We start from the raw sequence: 9,539 nt of genomic DNA on the forward strand, positions 1-9,539 counted from the left end.
GTGCTTGTTGGACGATCAGGCGATCCTCTGCTGGTGGTTTGTTGAGTGCATCCTGAGCCCGATCAACTTGTGTGCCCTCACACATCCACCGCTCCCAACACCTAACAGTCTGGTCAAAACAGTCTGGTCAAAATAGCACTATCTTAGCTATTCATGAATGAATAGCTAAGTACTATCTGTAATTGGCTGAGCGCTCAGCCAATAGCTAAGCACTAGCTGCTATTGGCTGAGCGTTCAGCCAATCAGCACAGCACTTTCAGGAGGCGGGGATTTTTAAATCCCCGCCTGCTGAAAGTGCTGGACAGCAGTGTCGGGGAGCCAGCCGGAGGACGCGTCTGAGCGTCGGAGAGGTGAGTAATTTAAAAAAAAAATGTTTTACCACTTATTGATGCTTTTCAGGGAAGGGCTTATATTTCAAGCCCTTCTCTGAAAATCATACTGCAGGGTTTGCTACAAACCACTGCTTTCAATGGAACCGGCAGCAGCGTCGATCCAATTGAAAGCAATGGGATAGCATGCTACACTTCTGCCACAGCTGTGACAGCTGTGGCAGAAGTCTGCGGCATTCTCCATATCTTTTCAATGGGGCTAGCGCTGCTGCTGCTGGCTCCATTGAAAAGACTGGCAATATCCCGGTCCTATTTCGGCGTCTTTCTTGTGCTGCGAGGCGAGAGTTTTCACGTGCTCTCGCAGTGCAAAAAAGAAAATATCGCCAGTGGGTGTGAGCCCTTAGTTAGATGACTGCTGCAAAGTTTCCTTCGCAGCTCAGGACGTATCAGCCTATCATTAGGCTCCGGGTTAAAAAAGCAGTTTTTTTTTTTTTTAAATATAGATTGTGATAAAATAAAAAAAGCACCAAGATTTTTTAAGAGTAATAGCCCATTTTCTGATGAGACATTCCCTCTAACTGAGGGAAATATTAACTATACTACAACAGGACGCGTTTTGGGGGCTTTTTTTTTTCCACTTAACGTGCTTTTTGTTTTTGAATCCGTGAACTTTTGCGATCACAGCAGGCGGGTTTAGCCGTTTCTGCATAGGCTTAGCTATAGGACACAAAAAACACCATAAAAAATCAAAGTTAGGTTGCTTTCACACAGCCGGGAAAATTGTGATGGGAGGCGTTTTTGACATAAAAACACCTTGCATCACACTGAAAACACACGTAGGCGAGCGCGATATCGGGCTGAGTTTCTTGGCCCGGTATCGCACTCACCCGTGTGTAGGTGGCTCTAGAGACATTAACCCCTTAACGACCAGCCCATAGTGTTTTTACGTCCTCCCGAAGTGGGCTCTATTCTCTGAGGACGTAAAAACATGCTTCCTGCAGAGAATAGTGCCCCTCGGGCTGTGGACGTGACAGCTCCATGCTGTCGGTGTCCGCAGGTAGCTGACAGCATGGAGCTGTCATCCCGGGCTGTTCGGGCACCCCCCCGGCATTGCGATCGGCGCTATGCAATGGATAGCGCCGATCGCAAAAAAAGTAAACAAAAGTACACAAAAGTTAAAGATTCAGCTGCTCCGATGGATCGGATCCATCGGAGCAGCTGAAATTACTCACCCAGGTCCAGCACGCTGCTCCCCGCTCTCCTGCCGCTCCGGGGCCCGAAGCCGGTCTTCTGCGCATGCGCGCCAGGCGGCATTACGTCAGCCGCATGCGCAGAAGGCCCGGCGGCGCGGGAGATTTAAAATCTCCTGGCTCCCGGCTCCTGTAGGTAGCCGGGAGGCAGGAGATGTCAGCGGGGACTGCGGTGAGCGGTCCCCGGTACCGCGATCGCCGTTATCCAATGGTTAGCGGCGATCGCGAAAAAGTAAAAAAAAAGTTTTAAAAAAGTCAGTTTCACCTCCCCTCATGGATCGGATCCATGAGGGGAGGTGAAAATACTCACCCCCAGTCCTCAGCGGTGTCCCGATGTCCCGGGACCCGAATCCCCGTCTGCGCATGCGCGCCCGATGATTGACATCGGGCGCGTGCACAGACGGGCTCGAGCCCCGGGGAATTTAAAATTCCTCTGCTCCTGGCTGCCATGTGTAGCTAGGAGCAGAGATTATACCGGGGACATGATCACTGTCATCCAATGGATGACAGTGATCATGTAGAGTGAAAAAAAAGTGTAAAAAAGTTAAAAAAAAAAAAAGTAAAAAAAAGTTTTGAAAAGTTTAAAAAGCGTACGTTTCATCTCCCCTCATGGATCATATCCGTGAGGGAGGATGAAAGTACGTACCTAAGGCCCCCAGATTTATCCGCGGACCTTACCACAGCTTTTGCACACGCGCCCGTCGCCAAAATGGCGGGCGCATGCGCAAAAGCTGTGGATTGCCAGGATAATTTAAATTCTCCCTGCTCCTGGCTACAAAACGTAGCCAAGAGCATGGAGATTTAATGGGGGTCCGCGGTGAGCGGTTCCTGGTCACGTGTTCGCCATTATCCAATAATGGCGATCACGTAAAAGTAAAAAAAAAAATTAGAAGTTTCATCTCCCCTCACTGATGCGATCGGTGAGAGGAGATGAAACTTTTTACCGGAGGCCTGCGTATTTGAATCCCGACGCGATCTTCCTCCGTGGACCTTCCCGAATTCTGCACATGCGATTGCCGGCAAAAAGCCGGACACATGCGCAGCAGTCGGGGAGCCCAGGAAATTTAAAATCTCCTTGCTCCCAGCGACCAACGGTCACAGAGAGCCTGGAGCAGTGACGGGTGGCCTCGTTGAGCGGTCCCCGATCACGTGATAAAAAGGTAGCGATCTACCTTAGGCCGGTCTCACATGACCGGATAGGAATTACGGATTCTGCATGCTTCTGATCCACGGTAATACGCAGATCGATCGCATTGGATTACACAATTCCGCTCACATTAGCGGGTCGGAATTGCGTAATCCACTCGCAGAAAAGAGAACGCAGCAGGTTCTATTTTACCGCGGATATCCGCAACATAGAGCCCATTGTGCTCCATGGTCGCGGATATACCCGCAGCCCATACGCAACTACATTGTGTACGGGCTGCCTGTACCCGCGTCATCGCTAAGCGATGGTGCGGGAAATACAAACAAAGGTGTACTGTGCATGACCGCCTGTGTGAGTAGGCAGTTATGCGCAGTACATTACGCAGCCGTACGCAGGGTCACAGCCGGGCTCACAGATGGGATCCGCTGTGGGCCTCCGCAAGCGGATTCTGCCTGCACCCGCGTGAGCCCGGCGTTATTCAGACCGCTACCTGTGATACGTATTTTACAAGAAGCCCCGGGAACGTTCGCCTTCCTGCAGTTCCAGGAGCACCTTGTTGAGCGCCTTCTGTGTGAGACCGCCGCACCTCATCAAGCTTACGGAGACTCACGGAACGCCACTTTTTACACCCCATACCCGCCACTGAGGTCATGAAATACCCCCAAAAAGCATGAGAGGAGGGGGGGGGGGGGATACCCGGTTTTATTGCCCCATGGGCCCATTCCAACCAGCCTCCGTAATTACCCCTGTCTTCGGAAATACTACACAGTTCACATTTTTACTTTTATCTAAGATTTGCGAACGCCAAAAAGGGCGCGGAGTGTGTGGGGGAGGGGGGGAATTTTTAGGGAGTCAATCTTTATTCTGTACAAATAAGCAATGGGGCCTGGAATTTATTCAGTTGTGCCCTAAAATCCAACAGGTGTTCCGTCCTTTATAGGCCTTGCCATGCGTTCTGTAAGTAGATTAGGGCCACAATGGGTATGTTTCTGAACTCGGGACAAACGGGGGTATCCATTTTGGGGTGAACGTCTTCATTCCTATGTGCACTGTACAAAAAAACTGTTTTTAAATTGAAAAAATTGCCAAAAAAATTGAAAATCGTAACTTTTTCCTTCTGCTTTGCTTAGATTCATTCAAATACTGTGGGGTCAAAATACGCAGTACACCCCTAGATGAATTCGTTAAGGGGTCTAGTTTTCAAAATGGGGTCATTTGAGGGGGTTCTTTATAGTTTTGGCCGCTCAATGGCTCTATAAGTGGGCAATGGGGCCTGAAATTTATTCAGTGGTACCCTGAAATCCAACGGGTATTCCTTTCATTGTAGGCCTAGCCATGGGTCCTGTAAGTCTATTAGGGCCACAATGGGTATGTTTCTGAACACGGGACAAACAGGGGTATCCATTTTGGGGTGAAAGCCTTCATTTATATGTGTGCTGTACAAAAAAAACTGTTTTTAAATTGACACAATAGCCCAAAAAATGAAAATCCTATTTTTTTCCTTTTGCTTTGCTTGAATTTATTCAAAAACTGTGGGGTCAAAATATGCAGTACATCCCTAGATAAATTCGTTAAGGGGTCTAGTTTTCAAAATGGGGTCATTTGTGGGGGTTCTATATGGTTTTGGGCGCTCAAGAACTCTACAAGTGGGCAATGGGGCCTAAAAGGACTTCAAGCAAAATCTATGTTCTGAAAGCCACCGATTACTCCTTTTATTTTGGGCCCCGTTGTGCATGCAGACATAAGATTAGGGCTACAATGGGTATATTTCTGAAAACAGTACAAACAGGGGTATCCATTTTGGGGTGTAAGTCTTCCTTCATATGTGTGCTGTACAAAAAAAGCTGTTTTTAAAATGACAGAATTGCCAAAAAAACAAAAATCCAAATTTTTTCCTTTTGCTTTGCTTGAATTTATTCAAAAACTGTGGGGTCAAAATACGCAGTACACCCCTAGATAAATTCGTTAAGGAGTCTAGTTTTCAAAATGGGGTCATTTGTGGGGGTTCTCTATGGTTTTGGGCGCTCAAGAACTCTACAAGTGGGCAATGGGGCCTAAAAGGACTTCAAGCAAAATTTGTGTTCCGAAAGCCACTGGTCGCTCCTTTCATTTTGGGCTCCGTTGTGTATCCAGACATAAGATTAGGGCCACAATGGGTATGTCTCTGAACACGGGACAAACAGGGGTATCCATTTTTGGGTGCAAGTCTTCCTTCATATGTGTGCTGTACAAAAAAAGCTGTTTTTAAAATTACAGAATTGCCGAAAAAACGAAAATCACAATTTTTTCCTTTTGCTTGGTTTGAATTCATTCAAAAACTGTGGGGTCAAAATATGCAGTACACCCCTAGATAAATTCCTTAAGGGGTCTAGTTTTCAAAATGGGGTCATTTGTGGGGGTTTTCTATGGTTTTGGGCGCTCAAGAACTCTACATGTGTGCTATGGGGCCTAAAAGGACTTCAAGCAAAATTTCTGTTTTGAAAGACACTGACTACTCCTTTCATTTTGGGCCCCGTTGTGGACTCAGATATAACAATAGGGCCACAATGGGTATATTTCTGAACACGGGAGAAATAGGGGTATCCATTTTGGGGTGTAAATCCTGATTTTCATGTAAACTATAGGAAAAAAATATGTCTTTAAAATGACAGATTTGCAAAAATATGAAATTTTACTTTTTCTCCTCTAAATTGAATTAATTCCTGAAAAAAAACTGTGGGGTCAAAATACTCATGACACCCCTCAGTGAATATATTAAGGGGTGTAGTTTTTAAAATGAGGTCATTTGGGGGGGTATCTATTATTCTGACACTCATGAGCCTTTCCAATCTCGGCTTGGTATAGGAAAACAAAGTGTTCCTCAAAATGCTAAAAAGTAATGTTAAATTTGTACGTCTCCTAAATAGTTAAAAAAAAAACAAAAGTTTTTCCAATGTGCGCCCAAAATAAAGTAAACGGGTGGAAATATAAATCTTAGCAAAAATTTCTATATTATGTTTGCACATATTTAAGATATTGCAGTTGGAAATGTGAAAAAATGACGATTTTTTCAAAATTTTCCCAATTTTGGCGCTTTTAATAAATAAACACAATTTCTATCGGTCTTTTTTTTCCGCCTAAATGAAGTACAACATGTGGCGAAAAAACAATGTCAGAATCGCTTGGATATGCAAAACCTTTCTGGTGTTTTTCCATGTTAAAGTGACACATGTCAGATTTGCAAAATTTGGCCTGGTCATTAAGGCGTAAACAGGCTTGGTCACTAAGGGGTTAAATCAGAACAACCCCTCCCAAAAAATGCTTCTAAAAAAACACTATACATGTTAACAATTTTTAGGCCTCTTTCCCACGGACAACAGAGATATCAACGCTACAAAATCACTGGTTTCGTAATTCTGCGTTTTCACTCGGGGTATAGTATCCGCACGGGCAACAGCAATACCGCTGCTACAAAATAGCTGTGATATCGCTGCTATGTCCATGCCACTTCGTAACATCAGTGATGCAAGTTCGTGCGATGTGAGAAAATAGCAGCCTCCATAGGGAAACATGGGCTACAAAAAAATAGCAAATGCCGCGATTTTGTATCCTTGCAATGTCGCAGGCTACAAAACATGGCGCGTGTGGGAGAACCCATAGGAAAACATGGGTTCCACATACATGTGATTTGTAGCGCTGTGACAAAATCGCCCGTGCGGATACAGCCTAACCCTCACATTGCGCAATTTTATCACCAGCGTGAAGGCCCCCTACGGCAGAGTCCACCGATGACCAAGTAATACACACCTGCACCGTCTTCCCAAGACCCATGTCATCACCCAGAATGCACCCTGTTGACCGCACATAGTGGTCGTACAGGAACCGGACGCCTTCTCTCTGGTAGTCACGTAAATAGCGGTTGATGGTGTACGGAATGCAGACTCCAGCCTCCGACAGCGGAAAGTCTTCTGCGGGGGCCGACGGCTTCTTGCCTTGGAAATGAGGTTTCTCCAGATCTTCATCATCAAACATGGATGAGTTCCAGGAGGCGGAGACCTTACAGAGTCGGGAGACCGGGACCGTCTTCTCCGTTGCGTCCGAGAAGGAGACCACCGCGTCTCTATGGCCGACGGACTTTATAAGAGCTTCTCTGAGCTCCCCGTCCTCAGAGTACGGAGCCAGGCAGCGGGCGTCGGGCTGCCACAGGCCTGAAATAGCAAGTGAAACGCGGTATGTAAATGAAGTCATGTTTAATAGAAAGATCTCTGCAGCACAGCCAGGCCTCCCCACAACAGCTGCTGCTGCTGCTTCACAGAGTCCTACAACTTGCTGGCTTCATCCCTTCATGTCCCAAAAAGTGACGACCAGACATGGATTTCTAATGTTAAAAACGCATCGCACAGAAGCCGCAAGTTCCTGCTTTGTGACGCGCTAAAAAGGAGGCTCCATGGGGAGACATGGCAGATTAAAAAAAACCAGAAAGATGGGACATGCTGCCATTTTTTTTCTTGCAACATCGCAAGAGTGAAAACATCGCAAATGTGAAGGAAGCCATTGAAAATGATTGGTTTCAGAATTCTGCGTTTTCACTCGCATCGCACAATTTTATCGCCAGTGTGAAGGCGCCCTTATCAGTGTTAGGCTGGGGTGACGGAAATCTCGCAGATTGGCTGCAGCGAAAAAACGCGAGATTTCAACTGGGAAAGCACTGCTTCAAAACCGGCGGCACTTAGCCGCCGGTTTTTGAGCAGCTTGGCTGCACGCTTTTCCGTTGCGGACGGCACTCTAATACAGAAAAGTGCAGACGCAACGGGAAAGAAAAATTGACATGCTGTGACCAGGGAATCAGCGCCGCAGCGACGGATTGGCCGTCCCATGTGCACAATATTTTTGACAAATCTCGTCCACATGGCTGGCCAACCCTGGGATTAGCGGCCGCAGGCGGACTTGCTGCAGCAAAATTCCAGATGGCATTTCCGCGGCAAATCCACCCTGTGTGAGCCCAGCCTTAAATCTACGCCACTTTTCTCCCCAAATTGCAGTATCCAATTGCAACGTGATGCGGAAAAACAAATCATGGCGCGCTCATGCATCGCACCGCCGACTGTGTTCAATGGATCCGGTGGCAGCATGGCGCCTTGTGCTGGGTGCACGCGGTGCAATGCAAGGTCCCCCAAATAATAGGAGACGCGATCCTCCGCCGCGGCTGACAGCCAGAAGGGAGGATCGTTACTTCCCCGAAGTGATGCGAGGCGGTTTTGAGATAAAAGCGCCTCGCTTCTGTGGGAACATCACATTGCGAGCGCGATATGGGGCTGTGATTCACGCTCGCCCGTGTGTAGTTGGCCTTAGGGCGAGTCTCACAGCGTTGTACTCATTACAGCCGTTCACTCTGCTGGCAAAGAACGGGCAGAGATCGTGTACGGACTGTGACTGGCACTGCACATGCCCGGGATTATGGCGTCACGAACATGCACTGTTCCATAGCGGGGTTAGAACAAGCAGATTGTGGAGCCAGACCAGCCCATAACAACCCAACGCAGGAGGCAGCTGAGACACGAGTGCGGACAAGGGATCGCTGTTGTCATAGCAACCTGTCCGTTTACTGGTAACTTCTAATGCGAATGTCAGAAACCGAGAACCGGACTATTATCCGTATCATTCATGCTAGCCTACGGGGATATTCACGTACACGACTGGTCACACAGATCGCGGTGCGCAGGTACTCGGGCGCAAATCGTAAGGCAGTACGAATCTGGATATAGGCAGCTGCCCAGCCAGGATAATAATGGATGCCGGTGGCTACAGCACAGAGCCATGTACTTGCCTTGGGCGTCCATGGTTACAGGCTTGGGGTCGTCACTTGTCATCCCTGATATTTAACAGTGAGGGAGGGCTACACCACTGTGTACATGGGGGAGAGCAGTACGCAGGGGAAAGCTACAACATTGTGTACACGGGGGAGAGCAGTACGGAGGGGAAAGCTACAACACTGTGTAGACGGGGGGAGAGCAGTACGGAGGGGAAAGCTACAACACTGTGTATACGGGGGGAGAGCAGTACGGAGGGGAAAGCTACAACACTGTGTACACGGGGGGAATGATGCGGAGGTAGGGCTTACACTACTGTGTACACGTGGGAAAGCAGTACGGAGGGAGGGCTACACCACTGTACACGGGGGGGGGAGTGGTGCGGAGGGAGGGCTACACCACTGTGTACACGGGGGGAGTGGTGCAGAGGGAGGGCTACACCACTGTGTACATGGCCACTGCCGGCTCACAGCCTGTCCATCCCGTCCTGCAGGGAGCATCCTACTCTATGGAGCTAAAGGACCTTTGGTGACATCATGACCATGTGATCAGTCACATGATAGGGGGGGGGGGGTCAGGCTCTCCGCACTGTGGTTGTGAGAGTGGGGAGAGAACGCCTAATGGGCGAAGGGCTGATGGCAGAGCCCCATGGAAGTGGGTCATGCTCAGCAGGAGCATATGTATGTGATATGTACAACAGAGCCCAATGGGAGCCGGTCATGCTCAGCATAAGCACATGTATGTGATATGTGCAGCAGAGTCCCATGGGAGCCGGTCATGCTCAGCATAAGCACATGTATGTGATATGTGCAGCAGAGCCCCATGGGAGCCGGTCATGCTCAGAATAAGCACATGTATGTGATATGTGCAGCAGAGCCCCATGGGAGCCGGTCATGCTCAGCAGGAGCACATGTATGTGATATGTGCAGCAGAGCCCAATGGGAGCCGGTCATGCTCAGCAGGAGCACATGTATGTGATATGTGCAGCAGAGCCCCATGGGAGCCGGTCATGCTCAGCAGGAGC

At 48.4% G+C, this 9,539-nt stretch overlaps 1 protein-coding gene across 1 annotated transcript in view; it reads right to left on the bottom strand.

Annotated features, from left to right (window-relative positions):
* ERCC6L2 (ERCC excision repair 6 like 2) overlaps positions 1-8,632 on the bottom strand; it is a 96,956-nt gene extending 88,324 nt beyond the window's left edge. The window contains exons 1-2 of the mRNA XM_066604082.1: positions 8,533-8,632; positions 6,513-6,913 (exon numbers count right to left, since the gene is read on the bottom strand). Of these exons, the coding sequence (XP_066460179.1) occupies positions 6,513-6,913; positions 8,533-8,575 (444 nt within the window). The 5' untranslated portion in view covers positions 8,576-8,632. The remainder of the gene's footprint in view (positions 1-6,512; positions 6,914-8,532) is intronic.
* Between the last annotated feature and the right edge of the window lie 907 nt (positions 8,633-9,539).

The sequence above is a fragment of the Eleutherodactylus coqui genome, chromosome 5 (genome assembly GCF_035609145.1).
Source record: "Eleutherodactylus coqui strain aEleCoq1 chromosome 5, aEleCoq1.hap1, whole genome shotgun sequence".
NCBI classification, from domain to species: Eukaryota; Metazoa; Chordata; class Amphibia; order Anura; family Eleutherodactylidae; genus Eleutherodactylus; species Eleutherodactylus coqui.